This window comes from Cottoperca gobio, chromosome 6, assembly GCF_900634415.1.
Source record: "Cottoperca gobio chromosome 6, fCotGob3.1, whole genome shotgun sequence".
Lineage (NCBI taxonomy): Eukaryota > Metazoa > Chordata > Actinopteri > Perciformes > Bovichtidae > Cottoperca > Cottoperca gobio.
The window spans coordinates 13,744,013-13,764,959 of NC_041360.1; the positions used below are offsets into that span (position 1 = coordinate 13,744,013).

The window sequence follows — 20,947 nt, forward strand, 5'->3', positions numbered from 1 at the left end:
CCATCTGTTCCCCACACATGGCGTTCAGCTTTAGTAGAGACACACTCCTCTCGCCCCTCCTCCCTTATTTCTCTCATCTTTGCTCTGCCTGTTCTTGTTTTCGCTCCTCTCTGCTCTCCTTCATATCCTTCCCGTCCATTACCCTCTCAAATTATTTTCACGCAATCACTTTCATACCTTCCGCATTTCAAACCGAGATCGCCTCTTTACTCATCCCCATCACCACAAATTCATTTTACTCCAGCACGTGCCAGCTCCGTGCTCATGCTGGTTACCATAGCAACCCCTCTCAGGCACCTTGCCGGGAGTCTGAGTGTGCTTTACTGCTCCATCACTCACTACCATGGATCTTGGCTCACCCCGCTTTCTTTTTACTCACTCTGTCTTTTACTCCCCAGTACCCTTAAACACACGCTCACACATACACAAACACACACTGCAGTTCACTTAGCGGCCCTCTGAGAACTCTCATGTGTCGGGGATTTAGCTGGATTCGTTCCAAGATTAAATGGAGTTTGTGGTGGCGCACTCACTTAACAAAGTGTGCTTGTGTTACTGTATGTGTGTGTCTATTATGTTAACGCATGCAGTTGTGATTGTGTGCACCTAATGTATCAATAGTGTTGTTGAAGTGCAGCAGGGAACAGCGGTACATCTACTCGGATTATGTGTATCCCTGACTGATACAGAGATAATTAGTCAATGGAAAGAGCTTGAAGCAGTACAAATGTATTAATTAAATAATTTTAGTAAAGCTAAAAGGGAACTTTTGAAAAATGTATTATTTCCTCCAAGGACATTAAAATAGAGCAGATTTAATCCAGCAACCAACATGTTCCAAATATTATTCACAGCGTATAATACATGTTCTGTTTGTGATCTTGTTGTGGTCATTAGCAATCTTGTTTACTAAAAAAGCAAAAATGAATCAAAGGAAGCTACAGATTTCACTGATCTGTACTGGGCGGGTTCTTGTCTTCTTCTCAGCCGAGACGCCCATTGAGGAGTTCACCCCCACCCCAGCGTTCCCTGCCCTTCAGTACCTGGAGTCTGTGGATGTGGAGGGAGTGGCCTGGAGGGCGGGTCTGAGGACAGGAGACTTCCTCATTGAGGTAATTAGGGAACGGCTCTTCACTTGCTTTCTCTTCATCTGTATGGATCTCATTACTGAACACACAGGTGATGACCAGGAGCAGAGAAGACAAATGAACTGCAGGCTTCTGTACGTTCTATGGTGAATCTCTTGAGATGTGTGAACATGTGCAGCTAATATACATGAAGCTATATAGGGCTTCTATTTATTAATTTTTTGTTTGGTGACTACGGCGCTTTAATGTCAGCAGAATTGTAAAAACACAAAAAAAGGTTAACTTATGTCGACATGTCTCATTGTGTCTTTGTGTGTGTTTTGTCTTAGGTAAACGGGGTGAATGTAGTGAAGGTGGGCCATAAGCAGGTGGTGTCCTTGATCCGGCAAGGGGGCAACAGGCTGCTGATGAAGGTGGTGTCTGTCACACGCAAACCTGAGTCTGAGGAGGTCGTCCGCAAGAAAGGTAGTGACCTCTATGTTGAAGTCAACATTAGATTTAACATGTAGTAAATGTGATATCTATAATGTCATTTTCTTTACATGAGAAATGTCACACAAAAGGACGCACCTGTATTATGTGAAATCACATGTGTGCTCTTTGTAACTATTATTAAACGTATTAATAAGTACGTACAATCATTTAAATATAAAGTGTTCCACTCTTTATATAGTATTGGCTTAATTAAAGTATATTGTGTGCTCTTAGAGATTTTACCATGACGCATCATTTCTCACAGGATGTCTGAGTAATTTGATAATGAACTTTATAACTGCCATGTAGTAGATACGTGTACGTTGGTTTCATGTACAGAGGACTTAGCAAGATATGTGTGTTTTCTGTTGTCAAGGTGATTTCTGCCACGTTTGAATGCTGTAAATTCATGTGGTTTCCATGTCAACCACAGCTCGCCATTACTTAGCTCCCACACAGCCCTGGCACCATGACCTCAGGACGACTGTTAGCGCTATATATCTTTGCTATCGTGTGTATGTATGTGTGTGTGGTCGAGTGTGCACCTCCTTTGAGATTATTGAGATACAGAGACAGTAATAACTGGGTTGACATAGTTTCATTGGGACAGTACTGCATCCATTACATCCTGCTACTCAGGGCTCTATGGTCTCTCTTGGGTCCACTTAGGAGCTTTGAACTGCATGTCACGGTCTTCATCAGCAAATTGAATCTACTTAGTTTTCATAATATATTACAGATAAAGGTTTGAGTTTTTGAGAAATATGCTTAGATGAGACAACATTTTAACTAATTTCTGTCTGTTAAATATGAAGGTATAGCCCCCAGCTGGTTAGCTTAGCACAAAGAAACAGGAAACAGTTAGTGTGGCTCAAAGTCCGTCTACCTGCACCGTTAAAGTTCTCTATTTAACGTCTTATATCTCGTGTGTTTAATCCACACACAATCAGATGTGTAAAAATGCCGTTTTACGGGGGATTATGTGCCAGACTATTTATTGGCTCTGAGAGGTTGCCAGCCAATCAGCAGAGACTCTGGATGTCTCCTCTGTTATTAGTTCTGAACCAGAAATACTGTATGGATTTAACAAAGAAATTATGTTAATCAATGAGCTTTAGAAGTGCTATTTGGCAGATTTTGTTACCTTTGGTCAGACTAACCTATTTGACAGTCTTTATGCTGAGCTAAATGAGAGAGATATCGATCTTCTCATCTAACTATCGGCAAGAAAGCAAAGTGTATTTCCCAAAATTCTTTCAACATCATTTTTTTTCTTGCGCTTAAGGCTTTTGTGCAATATAGCACCATCATGGTAGATACATTGGAATTGAATGTCCTTTTATTTTTGTGTTCCCAAGTCAGTGTCTTGTTGCCACCTTTAAAGCGTGCTTATCTCTGCTTGTGTATGAGCTGCTGACACCACAGTTACTCCGTCGGTGGTAGAAAGAGTGAGGTAGACTGAAAAGACGATGGCTGGTATAATTCCTTTACTGTAAATCGAAGAAAAGATGGACAGACTGATTCTGGTTCTGATACACAGACATCTGTAAACATCTGTAGACAAGATTCTTATTTTGACATCTCAAGCTGTGTTGAACACCCTCTCCCGCCGCTCCGCTCTCCGTTGGGACTCTACATATTGTGCTGCACCTTTCCAAAAATTCAAGACGCATGCTCTCACTCGCACTCACTCACAGAGACTCGCAGGCAAACACACATACAAAACACACATCCTCTGCACCATGCGAGGACTCACTACTGCCACCGTTGCCATGGTGACTACACTGCATGTTTGAATTAAGCATTACATTCCAGCAAAAACCTCTCTCTCTCTCTCTCTCTCTCTCTCTCCCTCTCTCTCTCTCTCTTTCTCTCTCTCTCTCTCTCTCTCTCTCTCTCTCTCTGACTCGGTTCCTCTCTCTTTCTCCGTCCTCCTCCATCTCCTCTGCTCCCTGTTACTGTACCAGAATGTGCAGACTGGTGAGGAAAGAAGATGTTTGATATGGACTGTACCCAGGATGGCGTATCTGCACTAGATCTGCAGCTGCTGACGACAGCAGGATAGTTAGGCTCTAGTAAGGCACTAGGGCATTTGTGCGATTTAAAGAACTATTGCTCCACAGTAGTGCTAGCTGGTCGATCTTGGATAGAGTGAGCTGATCTAGTTATATTGTGGGGTATTGATAGGAAACTTGGGTTTGTTAAAGCATGTAGAGACTGCTGCTGTATGTGGATGTATCATCTGTGTCCGACTGCATGGCATTACGTTGTTACTGCAGACCTGACATGCTTAAATACATGACCACAGTATTTTTATTTGGGTGATTACAGTGTTTTTTGTAACCTGTAACTCGTTTGCATTTTGAGCTAATATTTGTTAGATGTGTTTTACCGCTTTGAGTGGGACGATAACAGCCCAGTCGCCTTGGGTGTGTAGTAGGTTTGGGAGGCTCCCATGGGCTTTAGGGTATAAAGTCTGCAGCGCAACATTTTCCTTAGCTGTTGAATTTACTGTCATCTCTTACCCACATGTCATTATGTCCTCTCTCAGGGAGTTTTCTCTGTGTATCTGCATGTGTTCCCGCGTGTGGGAGGATATGCATGTGTGTGGAAGCTGGTGTGTCAGCGCATTTCTGTCTGATACACTCCTGCTAAATTCCAGACAGGCAGCATATTATTAAAAGTAAAATGGACGACTTTCTCCCTCTCCTTGCCACACTACTTTTACTCATTCTGCCTATTGTGGCAGAAACATTCTGTTGTTCTCTTTGTAATAGGAGGATTCAGAAAGCTAGGGATGTTACAGACTGGACTGAGTTGTACATTTACTGCCTCTGGGCTCCTCAACAGAGAGGAATTCTTGCAGCACAAAGATTAGAAAAGTGAAAGTCGAGACAGACTGACAAATTTACAAGCCATTGGACCAACAGAGAGCAAAACATGAAGAAGTCGGGCTCCAACCGTAACCTGAACAAGGTCCTGGCTAAGTGTGGGCCCTCCAGGTCGTCTGAGTTCGACCAGATCAAAGCAGTGAAGACGGGATGGGCTAGTCGTCTGGGCGATGCCAGGAGAGCACTAAGCCGCAAATCCAAAGGATCTTCATCCCCCTCAACTTCATCCTCAACACCATGCCTTTTCTCCACAGCTCCCCCGCCACCCAAGAGAGCTCCCAGCACCACCCTGACACTGCGCTCTAAGTCCATGACCGCTGAGCTTGAAGAACTGGGTGAGTGCCAGATAGCTGGCATGCAAACTCCAAGCTCTCGTCCTCCTTTTCTGTCACATTTCTGCTTTCCCTTTGTTAATAAAACTTGGTGTGTCCTAACTTTTAGAATAGTTACTTCTGTTGTCTTGTTCTTGTCATTTCCCCACCTCTGCTGACACTATCTTTTTCCCACCAAGCTTCTGCTCGGAGGAGAAGAGGAGGTGAGTCTGAATTGACACCTCTCTGAACGTCATAAAGATAATTTGTCACTGCTGTGTCAATTTAAGCAGCGTTGATCTTGAGCTGAAGAGCAGAACACTTGAAATATGTGGACTCTCTTTCTCCACCTTTCGTCTTTCTCTTTCTCTCTGTATCTTTCGATTCTTAGTGCTCACTCCCTAGTGGCCATCAAGAAAACACAGTGAACTTGTATTGGGATAGAGCAGTGATGTTGTACGATACCATAGACATAGAGCAGGACCTCACATTGTAGCGTATAGCAACATTTTAGAGATGCCTTTTTAATCACAATTTGTATTCTCTACTGTGTTAGCAATGTCAGAGATGATGACACAATATTTCCCTGGTCTTATGTCTCAGTATTTAGTTCTGCCTCATTTCCTTCTCAACAGAGAGACTAGATGAGATGTTGGCATCCCAGGAGTCTATCTTGCGTTCTCAGCCCTCGGAGGCAGATTACAGAGCAGCTACTGTCAAACAAAGGCCTACCAGCAGGAGAATAACACCATCAGAGATCAGTGTGAGTGCACCTACACACAGAACACAAGCAGCATATGCCACTTTGCTGGCATACATACAAACTCAATCTTATGCATAACATACTCAAAATCACCTGGGCTATGCAGCGCTATGCAAGACTACACATTTACACATGCACTGCTTTGTGCTTCTTTGTTGTTGGTATTCTGTATAAAGTGTTTATGAGTTTTTTAATGAAGCTTTAAAGGCATTAAAACTGATAATGCTCATAACACAGTAAATGCTCTGTTTTGCTGTGCTGCAGTCACTGTTTGAGAGACAAGGGATGACTCTACATGGAGGTCTTCACCCAGGCATTGAGAGAGGTCACATACCACTACCAAAGGGGATGTCCAGGACCAAGTCTTTTGGTAAAACAATCACCCATCCTGTACATATTCAAATAAGGTGAATGATAGTGTATCTTATGTGCAGTATGCTTAAAGGGAATAATTGGCTTATAAAGAACATAAGATAAGGAAGCTTTATTCTTTTTCCCCCCCGTAAAATTGCATCACTACACCCACAAAGAAGAGCATGTAGACAGCAGTACAAGAAACAACTGCATCCTCATCAATAAAGATTTACGTTCCTGTTGACAAGAAATTCAGATGAACAAATGTTAACATGATTTACAAATATATCCTCACATTGCATTACATGTTCAGAATGTGCAAATGTGCTTATTAGATATTCACAGAAACAGATTTGCAGAGCAGAAGAAAAAGAAGATATACACATACATTATTAATACTCTGTATTATTAAACATGTTTCCTGTTTTTTAAATGAAATGAGTATTGAACTAATTGCTAAATAAGTTTTAAAAAATAGTTAGTTACAAGTTTTATAAAACAATATTGTATAGCTGGGTTTGAGACACCTGATACATTATTAAATGTGTGAGTTAACATATTTACAGATGGATGCATTGCAGTGTATTTTTCAGGAAGCAGCTGTGGACATGCTAGGCTGGTATAAAATGGTCCTATTTCATGAGCTTACTCCCTGTCACCAGAAGATCTGTGCTCTTCCCTCCATCATCAGGTGCCACTGAGGAGGATCGGCTGTCTGCCCTTGCAGCCGAGCACAGATTTCCCCGCAGTTCCTCTATGACAGACAGCCTCCGAGACCACTCACAGCCCCATCCCATCCCTCCACCTCCACAAACAGCACCTCCTCCCCCTCCCTACTACTTAGACACTGGTCCTCCCCCAGCCTTCTGTCCCCCTCCTCCCCCATCTAGGACCCAGAGTCAGGGGCATGAGCCTGGAGGACGCTCCAGCTTCAAGCCCTCCTCCTTGGACCTGCCTTACGAGGCCGCTCAGCGGCAGGCCACACACTTAGAGAGACAGAAGAAAGCCCGCTCCATGATAATCCTCCAGGACTCTTCCCATCTACCTGTAGAACCTACAGAAATTTCCCGTCCTTCTGCTGCTACTCCACCTGAGAGAATCAAACGAAAGGGTCGGGTTATTGACAACCCTTATGCTAATGTGGGTCAATTTAGTATTGGACTGTTCACACCCACCAAGCCCCAGAGGAAGAAAAGTCCCCTAGTGAAACAACTTCAGGTTGGTTATATTTTGGGAATGGTTTGTTTTTTTTAACTTTTTTTACTTAACTGCCAAAGACTCTCTAACTTTGACATGTTTGGCGAATTTCTTTGTCTCACTGCAGGTGGAAGATGCACAAGAAAAAGCCAGTTTGGCCTTAGCTGCTGCCCACTCCCGAGAAAGCTCACCCTCAGGACGACACTCACACACCCATGGACACACACACACCAGCCGTGCAGACTACTACCAGCAGCAGCTGATGGCTGAGCGAGAACGTATGCGTGCCCAGGGAGAGATGATGTTTCAGGGTAAGGGCCCCTTCGCCGCTGCAATAGCCGGAGCAGTGAAAGATCGTGAGCGTCGCCTAGAAGAACGGAGGAAATCCACTGTCTTCCTTTCTGTCGGGACCATGGAGGGGGCGTCTATCAGCTCTGACTCCCCCTCTCTGATTCAGTCTCACTCCATCGATGAACGGATGCTCACCCGAGAACTGGGACAGCTGCCTCCCCCTGCCTTGGCTCTGAGCCCCTCACCTAGTGGGACCACCTTTATCCATCCGCTCACGGGAAAGCCCCTGGACCCCAACTCTCCACTGGCTCTTGCGCTGGCCGCAAGGGAGAGAGCACTGACCTCCCAGAGCCAGTCCCCAACTGGCAGCCCAGAGCCTAGGACTAAACAGGAGCGAGCAGGCCATGGTGTAATGTTCATTGACACTCCGACCAAAGAGTCTCCACATGGGGAAGGGGCTACCACAACTCCCCCTTTTTCGCCTAAAAGCGCCAAGGCAGCGGGGTATGGAGTTGGCTCCTCCCCAGCATCTATTTTAGTTTCCCAGCCCACCAAACCACAGTGGGCCACATCACCATCTCCTGTATCTTTCCGGCAAGAGATGGAGGCCAGAGTAGAGGAAAGGAAGGAGGAGAAGAGACTAGAGGATAAAAAAAGTATGTTAATCAGTATTATGGATACGTCACAGCAGAAAACAGCAGGGCTTATCATGGTCCATGCTACCAGTAATGGCCAGGCTGTCGGGGTAGGTGCACAACTAGAACAGACGCCTGCCCAAACGACCACAGAGCCCAGCAAGTCTCCAAGTCCACAGGCTAAATCCCCCAGTCCCACGGCCACCCAACCCCAGGCCCAGCTCCAGCTCCAGGCCCAGCCTCAAACTCAGCGTCCTGCCAGTCCAGCCCAAGAGAAGAGTCTGGCTCAGGGAAGCTCAGAGGAGGATGTGGATCCGTACACAGTGACTCTGCCTCCTGCGATGTTGTCCTCCAGTGATGAGGAAACGAGAGAGGAGCTACGTAACATTGGAGTTGTTCCACCACCAGATGAGTTTGCTAATGGAATGCTGGCACAGGCACAGGGGATGCCAGTAACCCCAACTAAACCCGCCACCACCCCTACAACACCAACACCCCAAACTCCCTCAACCCCAAAAACCCCAACTGTGACCCCCACCCAGCCTCAGCCTCCCCAGCCGGCACCTCCACCCAGTGCAGCAGCTGTCTCAGGGAAGCCCTCTGACCCTCTGGAGCCCCCACCGGTGGGTGAGTCTGGCTCTGCGGCTGACTCAGGCGTGGAGGAGGCAGACACACGCAGCTCCAGCGACAGAGAGCGAGACCACCATCTCGAGACCACCAGCACCGTCTCCACGGTATCCAGCATGTCCACATTGTCCTCAGAAAGCGGCGAGCCTGCCGACACACACACCACGCACACCTCCTATGCCGACGGGCTGACTTTTGTGCTCGACAAGCCGCCAGTGCCTCCTAAGCCCCGACTCAAGTCCCAGATAGGCGGCAGTAAAGGCCCCGTCACATTCAGGGACCCTCTGCTGAAGCAGAGTTCTGACAGTGAGCTGCTATCACAACAACAGGCTGCTGCCCTGGCTGCTGCTGCTGGAGGAGCTGGGATGCCCTTTGGCGGTTCAGCCTCAGTGACTGGACTAGCTCCCTCCAAGCCGCGCTACCTCTTCCAGCGGAGGTCGAAGCTGTGGGGGGACCCAGTGGAGCCTCGTGGGCCAGGGGTGGGGCTAGGTATTGGGAGTTTGGGCAATCTTGGTGGGCTGGGATTGGGACTGGGTTTAGATGAGGGAGCAAAACCATCTGTTTTGGGGGAGCTCAGTTCACGACTACAGCAGCTAAATAAAGACACTAGGTCACTGGGAGAGGAACCACTTGGAGCATCACTTGACCCAGGGAGAAAGTCACCTGTGGCAGGTGCCAGGTAAGAGAAAAGCTAGTAAAAATGTACTGCAAAACTGTATTCATCATTGAGTAACAGAACGCACGGTTCTAAAAGCAATGATTTCAAGTTTCATTTATATCTTTTACTCAGATAGTGGCGGAGACAGACGGAGTTAGCAATCTGAAGCAATTCCAGTGCCTAGCTAAATTAATTAGGATTACATTGAATTTAAATGTCATACTTGACAAATATTTGATTATGTTCTCATGTTTACCAACATTTTATATTACGCTTTTTTTCTTTTCTTTTTACAGAAAAGATATTTTAAAGACAACAATTTTATGTTTTCTATTTTTGTCTTCAATCTGATTGCATTTCTCTGGAAAGAGGGATACCTCGAGACTGAGTCAAAGACCGCAGCTTTAAATTCTATTTCTGTGCATAATCCGGTTTTACTCACATTTTAAAACATGCAAATGAATCCATATTTAAGCCAGTCCACTGTGATGGTAAGCGTAATGAGATCAGAGGTCACCAGCATTGCTGGCATTAGCTTCCCGTAAGTAAAAAGCAAATATGAAGCATAGAAAAGAGGCAAAAACAAACGTTCTTCTCACACAGCGCCACTAGGGTTATCTGAAGCATGTGAAGCACAGTGCTGTTTTGTCTATTATCTGTGGGTTTCTTGTTTTCACACCATACCTGAAGGTACAATGAAGTCCTTTATATTCCTGCAGATGTGAGGACACCGAAGAGAGTAAACCCTAAGGTTATAGCCCCTAGGGTAAACTCAAGCTTTTTTCATATATATCTTTCCTAACAAGCCTATCAACTAATCCCATTTAAAGATAACAACCCTCTAATTCATTTTGCTTTATGTATTTTCTTTCAAATATTATATGTTGCCTTGTTTGCATCACCTGATTTATTATCTTACGGAATCTTTCTTACTAAAATTTGCTTTAAAAATAATTTGACTATAGTACTATTTAAAGACAAATCATTGGTTTTAGAGGTATACATTACTATAATTGATGCCTCTGGTCATAGGTCTAAATTGCTCCTTGTTGCCATAGTTACAGCTGTACTCCTTGGCCTCCCGATAAGTGATCTGCATTAATAAGTACATACAGTAGACTGTGTGCATGTGTGTGTGCGTGCGTGTGTGTGTGTGTGTGCGTGTGTGTGGTAGTAGTAGTAGATAATCTGTTGGTGCAAACAAGGTAACGGGGCTTTGAGGCATGCACTTCCTGAAAGCCTCCCCTCATCTCACACACACTCTGTTGGGTTCTAACCTTTGACCCTGCTAGCCGCTACCCTTCCAGCTTTTCCCAGAGTCCTTGTTCAAATAATACATAATACATCCTTATATCCACTCTCTTTGCAGCCATCACTGATATACATTTGATAAGACCTGAAACTGTAGTTTTCTTCTTATCGTCGCCCTCCATCCTACAGTAATATCAGTAACCTCAAAGATCTGAGGATGTATTTTCAGAAGTATTTGAACATGACTGAACTATAATGATAATCATGCTAAAACCATCCCCTCATGATCGTGGCAGTAACAGCCATGTTAATGATGCGATGACCAGACAAAGTCTTGACCTTGTCAGAAGTTCAGAGGTGCCACAGGGAGTAACTGTCAAATACACGTCTTCTCCTTTGTTCTATTGAGGATTTGGCTCGATTGTTGTTTTATGATTTGGCAGATTGGAAGAACAAATGCTGTCATATTTTGGTTGTCCATTGTAGTTTTACGCTGTAATGAAATGGACACTAATTGATGTTAGCTGTTCATGAAAGTCCTTCATTCACAGTAATTTATCAATATAGATCTCAGAATGTTGCTTTCAAAGAGCTCAGGAGTTTGTAGGCACTCTTCAGATGCAGTTGACTTTTTTATAGCCTTACTCTTCTCCTTTCATCTTCTCTTTTCCTCATTTATGTTCTTATGAATAAGGAGGGTGGAACATGTTGCTTTCTTGTTCACTTCACTCCTGATTAAGAGGAGCTAAAAGATATGAAGATGTTGAATAAACTCTTTCGCAGTCCTCATCGTATTAACATCTTCAGGAGGAGCTGACCAACTCCACACAACTAAAACCAAAATGCTTCACATTTTTGTGTTTCCATACAGTTGTCAGCTAAAATAGTCAAAACACCATAAGGAAGGAAAGTCTTTCGAGCATTGATCAGTGTAGGGCTACTAGTTATTGGCCTTTCATGCTAATGTTGGCGCTTAGAAGAATTTTGTAACCATAACTGTAGTCCTCTACTTGGGGGTAATTGTGTAGTTTGCCAAAGTCAAAGTCTGCTGTTCCTTCTTGTTGTAACTTCCAGACATCTTTGATGCTGAATTTATCTCCAGCACCTCCATAAATTTAGCAATGTCATTTATTTAAACCATCCGTTTTAAAAATGTTGAAACAATTGTGTAAGCTTTAAAGAATGATGTACTAGATGGATAGATGGATGGATGGATGGATAGACAGACAGACAGATAGATAGATAGATACTTTATTTATCCCGAGGGAAATTCAGGCATCCAGTAGCTTAAAACATTTACACAATTAAACAATTACCCATCTACCCCCCCCCCCCTCCCGCCATTACAAATGTACATTTCAAATAAGACTTAGAATAAAAAGTAAAATAAAGTTATAAATGCTAGAAATACAATAAAACTGTTATAAATACAAAGTGAAAGTGAAAGTACAGGCTGTTGTGATTTGAAATTGAATCTGAATCCCCCTGCAATCACCAAGAGGAGTTGTACAGTCGTATGGCCAGGGGGACAAAAGAGTTCTTGAGCCTGTCGGTGGAGCAGGACAGGGACAGCAGTCTGCCACTGAACACGCTCTTCTGCCGGGTGAATGTGCTGTGCAGAGGGTGGTGGGCGTTGTCCAGGATGGATGACAGTTTATCAAGGGTCCTTCTCTCTGCTACTGTCACCAGGGAGTCCAGCTCTGTGCCCACTACAGAGCCAGCCCTCCTAACAGTCTGTCCAGCCGCCCAGCGTCCCACTTCTTGCCGCTTCCTCCCCAACACACCACAGCATAGACGAGAGCGCTGGCCACCACAGACTGGTAGAACATCAACAGTAGTTTTTTGCAGATTTTGAAGGACCCCAGCCTTCTCAGGAAGTACAGACGACTCTGCCCTTTCTTATGAAGAGTGTCCATATTTGCCGTCCAGTCCAGCTTGTCGTCCAGCTGCAGGCCCAGATATTTGTAGGACCTGACCACCTCCACGTCGACCCCCTCGATGAACACAGGTTGCAGGTGTGGCCTGATCCTTCGGAAATCCACCACCATCTCCTTGGTCTTGGAGGTGTTCAGCTGCGATGGTTCGACTTGGACCACCTCACAAAGTCCTCCACCAGGTTCCTGTACTCCCCCTCTTGTCCATTCCTGACACAGCCAACGATCACAGTGTCATCTGAGTATTTCTGCATGTGGCAGAGCTCAGACTTGTGCTGGAAGTCAGAGGTGTAGATGTGAACAAGACAGGGGAGAGTACCGTCCCCTGTGGCGCTCCAGTGCTGCTGACCATAGTGTCGGACGTGCAGCCTTTCAGCCTGACGTACTGTGGTCTCTCTGTGAGGTAGTCTGTGATCCATCTCACCAGATGTGAGTCCACCCTCATCTCTGTTAGCTTATCTCTCAGGAGTAGGGGCTGGATGGTGTTAAAGGCGCTGTAGAAATCAAAGGTCTGGGGTCTGAGGTGATGGAGCAACAGCCGCTCCATGGTCTTCATCATGTGTGATGTCAGTGCAACCGGCCGGAAGTCATCTGGTTTCCTAGGGTGTTTCTTTTTGGGGACAGGGATGAGACATGAAGTCTTCCAGAGAACTGGGACCCTCCCCAGCCACAAGTTCAGGTTGAACATACACTGAAGGGGCTCCCCGAGTTCAGCAGAACAGGCCTTTAGCATCCTTGGACACACTCCATCCAGGCCAGCTGCTTTACTGGGACGCAGTCTCTTCAGCTCTCTGCTCACCTGATCTTTGGTGGTGGTGGGGGGAGGGGTGTCACATTATCCATGGTGATGATGGGGGGAGGGTGGTTGCAAAGTCCCTGGAGGCAGCCTGGGTGTCGGTGTTGGGGAGGTGAGGGCAGGGGTGAAGGTGTGTAGGGAGGTGCTGGGTGGGCAGCTCCTGGCTGCAACAGCTGGGCTATCAAACCTGTTGTAGAACAGGTTGAGCTGGTTTGCTCTCACAGCATCCCCTTCTGTTGTGTTGCTGCCCTTCTTCTTGCAGCCTGTGATGGTTTTCATGCCGTCCCAGACCTCCCTCATGTTGTTTTCCCGCAGCTTCTGCTCTACTTTCCTTGTATATTCCTCCTTTGCCTCTCTCAGTTGAACCTTGAGCTCCCCCTGCACGTGCTTCCCGGTCTCCCTCCTTGAATGCCCTCTTCTTCCTGTTAAGGATGTCCTTGACATTGCTGGTGATCCAGGGTTTGTTGTTAGGGAAGCAGCGTACAGTTTTTATGGGAACCACTACATCCATACAGAAGTTCAGGTAGTCCCCCTCAATGTCCTCACCATGTGGCTCTTGCAGGACACTCCAGTCAGTAGACTCAAAACAGTCTCTCAGAGCCTCCTCTGCCTCCGGAGACCACTTCCTAAAGGAACGTGTGGTTGTAGGTTGTGTCTGGATCCTTGGTTTGTATTGTGGTTTCAGCAACACTAGGTTGTGATCAGACTTCCCCAATATTCTGTATTGTTAAAGCATTATAGGTAGTGTGCAAACACGTGACAAAACTGTGTGACGTATGCGTGCGATGCCATGCTGGTTGGAAAACAAATCAACAATGGCGTCTAAAGCGAACAACAACAACTCCGACTTCTTCAAAGTATTCTGACTCTCTGGAGTCCTCTGCAAAGGCAAGATTCAGAGAAAAAGTCCAAATTTGCGGCCGTGACCCGTACACGCTAAAGCCGTCGGATTATATTGAGGATTTAGATTCATTACCGCCGATTGAATATCCAGATATTGTGAACTACCTTGTGCTACAAACGTCGTGGGCAACCAACGCACAAATGAAGGCATACAAGAGCTTAGATGCTTACAATGTCTTTGTTTCTGGCTGGGTTGGTAGTCTTCTTACCAAACCAGTGAAAGATGACAGGGTGCTTGTTCATGCTCGTTGTTTTTGATGATTGTAGGAAATCTAAAGAACCGTTTCTCTGGGTCACGAGTAGCGTTATGACCACAATTATACACTGCGCACAAGATTGGCATTTTCTTTCAATCTTAGATGTTTAAATACAAAGAAAATTACAAAGCGTTGCAGCAACTCACATGTGAACGGCCGCCGTCTTGGTTATGTATTCCAACCAACATGACTGAATTCTGGGTTGGGAAATAAGCGTGACGCCACATGCACACGATCTATAGGCATGTTTCAAAGTTCCATCCCTTTACCAGTATTGTAATATTAGTAATAGTCGTCGGTTACCAAAATAGTTTGGGTTGAAAAGCTCATTCATACTTATTGCTTAAGACAATGCATTGCCTGGGTGACCATAAAATATGAAGTCATTGACAAATTCAGCCATTAATCACTGGCCTGTACCTCAACACCATCATGATCCCTGGTTGGATACCAGGTGAACATGATAATAAATACAACATATCATGTAACACTCACCAATGATTGGGCTCATCCTCTCCTGATATCCCCACTATATCCATCCCGACAGTTAATTGCCCTCGGTTGTGACAAAGATGATCATGCACACCATTATCTCTCTCTCTCTCTCTCTCTCTCTCTCTCTCTCTCTCTCTCTGTCGCTCTCTCTCGCTGTCGCTGTCGCTCGATCTCTCTATCTCTGTGTTTGTTCCTCTCAACTACTGGAGCATTTCACATGTAGCATCGGCATCCCAGCACCCTTAACTGTAATGTTACTCCATCACTTTCCTAATCCACATCGTGCCCCATTTAAACCCCCCTCAAAAACCACCCATGCTGCTGTATTGTGTGTCTCTTGTATCCACCTCGTTCACGTGCTGTGTATCATAGCTTTGGGTGGTTTAGAAACCTGTGGTTCCCATTTTATTTCATTTGTGCTCTTTGGTTTTCTGTTCTTCTCTGTTTATGTAATTTGCATAACTTTGTTTTTCTTTTCAGTGATTGTGTTGAGGATGGCCATGGTCCCTGACTGTCTTGCTTATTGGACACTGTAGGTTTCTTAAACCACACTAAAAACAGAACAGAATATATTCAATCATTTATTTGCAATTTGATTTGTTGATTAGAAATCACACATCCCTTATATACAGCACATACAAGTATAAATGAATAACTACTATTTGCTCTATACATGTATAAATGTGTGTTTGCCAACAAGAATATTTATTTTAGTCCTCATTATTTCAGAATAAGTATAAAAGCAACAACAAAAGTCAAGGGACATGTGCCCACCTTTTATTTGTTTGTTTGTTTTTCTTTTTTTTTGTGCAGTGTTTGATATGTGAATAGTGTGCTCATTTCTCTCTCATGTAGCCCACTGGTCAGACCGTTCAGTGCAGAAGCCTACTCTGTTGTCTTTATCATGCTTATACATCAATAACACCATCACATGCACACACACACACACACACACACACACACACACACACACACACACACACACACACACACACACACACACACACACACACACACATACGTACTCACAGCAACACTCAGTCACATGCACTCACACGGCATTTGAAAGACAGCAGAGTTGGCTGAAGCAGACTATAAGTCTAGTTGGCGGGCTGCGTCTCATGGAGTGATGCTAACATTCTCTCCCATTGCTCTCTCTCTGCTCACCTTGCATGCTCCGCCCTGCTGCTCTGATCTGATTGGTCTAGAACTGACTGTGCGCCCAGGAGGGCAGGACGACTGTGTAAGTGCGCATGGAGCTCATCTCATATCCGTCGGCTCCCTGTAGTCTGATCATTTTTCCAGCCTGTGCGCTGCCTAGTTACCTTCCATTACACTCTTTAGTCCACATCAAAGTTTCCAAACACATGCACTAGAGGGAAAACATGTGCCATACCTGTACATAAACACTCACTAACATGCATGAACAAAGCAGAATCCATTGCACCAACTCTTATCACATTTAGGCCTCTTCTTTCTGCTTCTCCCTGCTTGCACCAAGCCAGACAAAACCTTCATGTTAGACTGAATCCACCCTTCTTCTCCTTTCTGACCATCTTTTCCTCAAAATTTTTACTATTCATTTTCAAAAGAGGGTCAGGTGTAAAAAGCAGCCTTTATTGTTCTTGTGGATGATACTGGAGTGACTAGTGTTGCAGTATCAGATTGTTTACTGCTTATGAATTATTACCAGATTGTTAGTACAATTCTTCCTATTAATGCTGCAGATGGTAAGACTGGGCTGGTTGGTCATTGAGATTCCCCAAAATGGTTGACTAACTGCATTGAAAAAAGTGTTAGCTGCACTTCAAAGTTAATAGGTATTTGTTTAATTAAATGAAGCTAAGGTTTGGAAAAAGATGCTGCTTTGTGTTCCTTCACGTGTCCTTTAACAGATGTGACAAATATCACCTCTGTTTTCTTTATATACTATAATTCTCATATATAAAAAAGCTATTTTTTCTTGACAAGTGCAACTGCCTACTGTGTCTAAAAGTAGGTAAATGTGTGTGTGTGTGTGTGTGTGTGTGTGTGTGTGTGTGTGTGTGTGCGCGTGTTTGTACTGTAAAATATGAATTCAGTGCTTTTAGGTTAGTGCCATCTGCAGTTTCAATGTAAAACACTAAATCTGTTTGATACTGTAATCTTATTCTAAGGCTTTTGCTGCTTGTGGGTCACATTGATCAATTCCATGAAGCATATTGTATGCACAGAAGGAACCTTTGGATTATATTCATGAGAGGAAAAAGGCTTTCAGTAATGATGTCAGATGAACTGGAGTGTAGGACGTGTGTCAGTGAAAATATACTATCATCTTTGTCTCAAATTATTAATTATGGCATATATTCCTTTTTATAGTTAATGCATAACTTGAAATAGTGATGCAAGTCCTATGTGACGTATTCATGATTGAGTAGTAAATAGATAAGCAATGATGTTGCTGTGATGTGAGACTAACTTAGTTTGTCTAACCTCAAGCCTACACTAACTTAAACTTTAGAGGAACTTACAGCGGTTAATACATGTAACCCAAAGCTTGGTCTCCTTTTCTCCTTCTTTATTTTCACTTTGTTAACCTTCATCTTCTCTGTCAACATTCCTAAAACCCTCTCTCTATCTTTCTCCACCAGACTTTTCAGCAGCCTAGGCGAGCTCCACACCATTTCTCAGAGAAGTTATGGCACCACATACACCATCCGCCCTGGCAGCCGTTACCCTGTCACCCGACGCACCCCAAGCCCAGGATCAGGCTCTCCTGATAGGAGCGACCCTCTTGGACGATACTCAGGCTTCGGCCGACCAACCTCACCGACTACACCGCCACAAACCATCCTCAAATCCTCTAGCCTCAGTCTACCCCAGGAGCCTAAAGAGGTCCGCTTTGTAATGAGGAGCTCCAGCGCCCATTCCCGCTCTCGCTCCCCGTCCCCATCACCTTCCCATTCCCCCGGGCTGGGGTCACCACTTCTAGCCCTCCGGCCCTTCCACCAGAAACCCCTCCACCTCTGGAATAAGTACGACGTTGGAGACTGGCTGGAGAGCATCAATCTGGGGGAGCACAGAGCCGGGTTTCAGGAACATGAGATCGAAGGCTCTCACCTCCCAGCTCTGACCAAGGATGACTTTGCAGAGCTGGGAGTGACAAGAGTCGGACACCGCATGAACATTGAACGAGCACTAAAAATGCTGCTAGAGAGCTGACCCCTGCCCTGAGACACAGCAACAGATGGAGAGAAAGATGAAGATAGAACGGGCAAGATATAGAGTAGATGAGAGAGAAAAGATAGGGACTGCTCCTCTTTTACTCTGGCTGCTTTTATGTTCTGCATCACAAATGTTTACCTGTGTACCTTAGCGACACTTTTATGTTCCCGTTCTGCATTAATACCCTGCACTTGGCACTGCACTGAAGAGGAGGAGCCATGCGTCCCCCTCTATTTAGCCCTTAGTGTCTGCCCTCCTCCTTGCCTGCAGCCAATTAGATCAGACCTCAAAACCGACTCTGGACTTTCTTTGCCGAGGAGAATCGCATGAGCTCCAATTAAAACGTTTGATTTGTGAAAGCTTCAGTTCCCTTAGTAACACCCACACTTTCTCTCTCACTATGTTTACCCTCCTCTCCTCTCCCTCTATCCCTCCATCTATTAGGCCTCTGAAAGCCTTTTGCAGTTTGAGTAAAGGAGGAGGAGGAAGACTTTTCGTTCCAAACAGAAAGCTCAGTTGCCTTTCAAAAATATTTATACAGAGATCAACAATGATGAACACAGGACTATGGACATATTGCTGACACCACTATGAAAAGGTTTGTCTTCTCTATACCTACTGTTGTTTTTAAACCGAAGACTTTTGAGCCCAGAGGTGGAGCTCCACCAAGTAAACCACAGGAGAAAAACCCCTCCGCCTTGGTACCCAGACTGTGCTATCTATTATATTGGGAGAATGTTTAACCAACACTCGTGGCTTTTTTCATAATCAATTTTTTGGTTTTCCAAAGGGAATATTATATATAGGTATTATATAATATAATATATATGTATCTAAATATAGCTTTCAGAAGAAAAGACAATGTTGCAAAGAGGAAATGTAATAAATTAATCTGCGCCTGTTTTTGGTTTTTAGTATAGAAGGCAGAGAGAAATCTTAAAATGTATTCCACCAATAGTTTAGTCATTTCTACCAATTATATACATATATATATAAATATATATATATAAATATATATTTGAAATTTAAAAAAAAAGTATATAGATATGGAAATGAACTTTTTGTCATAGGTATACAACTTTCCTTATGGTCACCCTTTCTTGAACCGTAGCATGACGAGTTGCATCATGTCTTTGACAGAGAGTTTGATGTTTGATTTTATTTTCTTACGGTCTTCCTTCATACTAAAGGGCATCCCGTAATGTGAGGTTCAGACCCCAGTTGACACCCATCCCTACTGCTTCAGCTACAGATCTCACCTGCGTGGTTCTGATCCTACTTTATCCACAACAACGTACAGTTATGAGCACCTAATGAGACAGCTAATCGGTAAAAAGGGGGCTCTTCATGTTTTGCCTGTTTATCATTCAGGGATGGAAGTTTGGGGCACTAGCATGGAGAGATTGTTGGCTGTTGTTTTATTACTATAGATTTAAATGATTAGTTGTGAGGACAAATTAAAACCACCACAGTGAGAAATACTGTATGTTAGACTGCTAGTAAAAATGTCCATCCCCGTTACCGCTGATGATCTCTCAGACCCGGCAGCGTAAGGTCTGGCACAGTGGTAGAAGGAAACACTGAGATGTTTCTCATCACCAGTAAAGAGGAAATGATCATGGAAGATAGCAGAAATCTCTCTGTGGGGATGGGGACGCCTCTGTAAGGTCTAAAAGAAAATGTAGTATTTTACAACCTGGCAGTGTCTTGCAACATCGCTGCTTCCCTCTATCTCTACCATTTACTTAGTGAGTAAAATATTATCATAAATGGTGGCAGCCCGAACTCTAAAAATAAGACCCAGGTTGTAAAAAAAAAAAAAAACTACTGAATTTTCTTTTAACAATACAAAATCTACAATTGTACTCATGAGTAGCTTCTGCTGGCAGTGAGAAACAGTGAGTTTTATTCACGCAACAAAAAGCATTTTATCCATAGCTTTAGACGGCCAGGTAATCTCTATTACCACTGGAAACCTCCGTACATCAGCAGCATCCAGTCAGTACGCCATGGCAGTTTCACTTGGCGAGAAGTTGTGTGCATCTTTTTTTCTTTTCTATCTTTTCTTTTATGCTAGCAGTTTGTAAAAACGGGTGGTGAATATAACGTTGTATCTGGGTTGTAGGAATAGCACTCACTGCCTCACTGTGACCTCACTGATTATTTTACTTCTGACTCCGGTGTTACACTATGTCCTCAGACTCATTTGGACTTTTTTGTGTTTATTGTTCTTTTTCTATTTCTTTTTCTTTCTTTGTTGATTTGTTACCCTCGGACACTGTGGGTAGATTTTGTAGCGTGTGGAACATGATATTTAAATCTTTCACTCATTAGAATTTTAGAGTGACAGAAAGAAAAAAAAGACAGAAAAAAATGAATATCCTGTCATTCTAAACGTACATACACTTGTAAAAATGAACAAACTACAAAAATGTTCTTTCTTTTTTAAATCACAAGCAATGTATATATGATAGATTTCATATAAATTTTTGAAAAACAAAAAGTATATAGATCTATATATGAATGTTTGGCATATATGCATAGTTAACCACCTGTGGAAAAGGTGAGCAGATTTTATTCTTTCTATGAACTCTTGAACTTTTGAACTCTGAACTATGAACTAGGGGATGATTTGCACAAAACAAGGTGACAAGGTGCTAACATAAAAGCCACCCATCGCCCAAGCGCATGCGTGCATCTGGATTCCCCGAATCTCTCTGTGTGATCGTTCCTCTTCACCATGTGTGTATGACTGTGTGTGTGTGTGTGCGCAAATAATTGTTTGTTTCCATTTCTGTGTGTATTTGTTTGAGAGAGA

General features: G+C 44.0%; 1 protein-coding gene across 2 annotated transcripts in view; it reads left to right on the plus strand.

Annotated features, from left to right (window-relative positions):
* shank3a (SH3 and multiple ankyrin repeat domains 3a) overlaps positions 1-20,837 on the plus strand; it is a 133,530-nt gene extending 112,693 nt beyond the window's left edge. Inside the window, exons 16-24 of one of the 2 annotated variants that reach the window (XM_029432994.1) lie at positions 988-1,112; positions 1,418-1,553; positions 4,708-4,788; positions 4,965-4,988; positions 5,400-5,527; positions 5,792-5,897; positions 6,573-7,099; positions 7,206-9,310; positions 17,556-20,837. In XM_029432994.1, coding sequence (XP_029288854.1) covers positions 988-1,112; positions 1,418-1,553; positions 4,708-4,788; positions 4,965-4,988; positions 5,400-5,527; positions 5,792-5,897; positions 6,573-7,099; positions 7,206-9,310; positions 17,556-18,126 — 3,803 coding nt within the window. In that variant the 3' untranslated portion in view covers positions 18,127-20,837. The remainder of the gene's footprint in view (positions 1-987; positions 1,113-1,417; positions 1,554-4,707; positions 4,789-4,964; positions 4,989-5,399; positions 5,528-5,791; positions 5,898-6,572; positions 7,100-7,205; positions 9,311-17,555) is intronic. The other variant, XM_029432997.1, reaches the window with a different exon arrangement.
* The last annotated feature ends 110 nt before the right edge of the window (positions 20,838-20,947 follow it).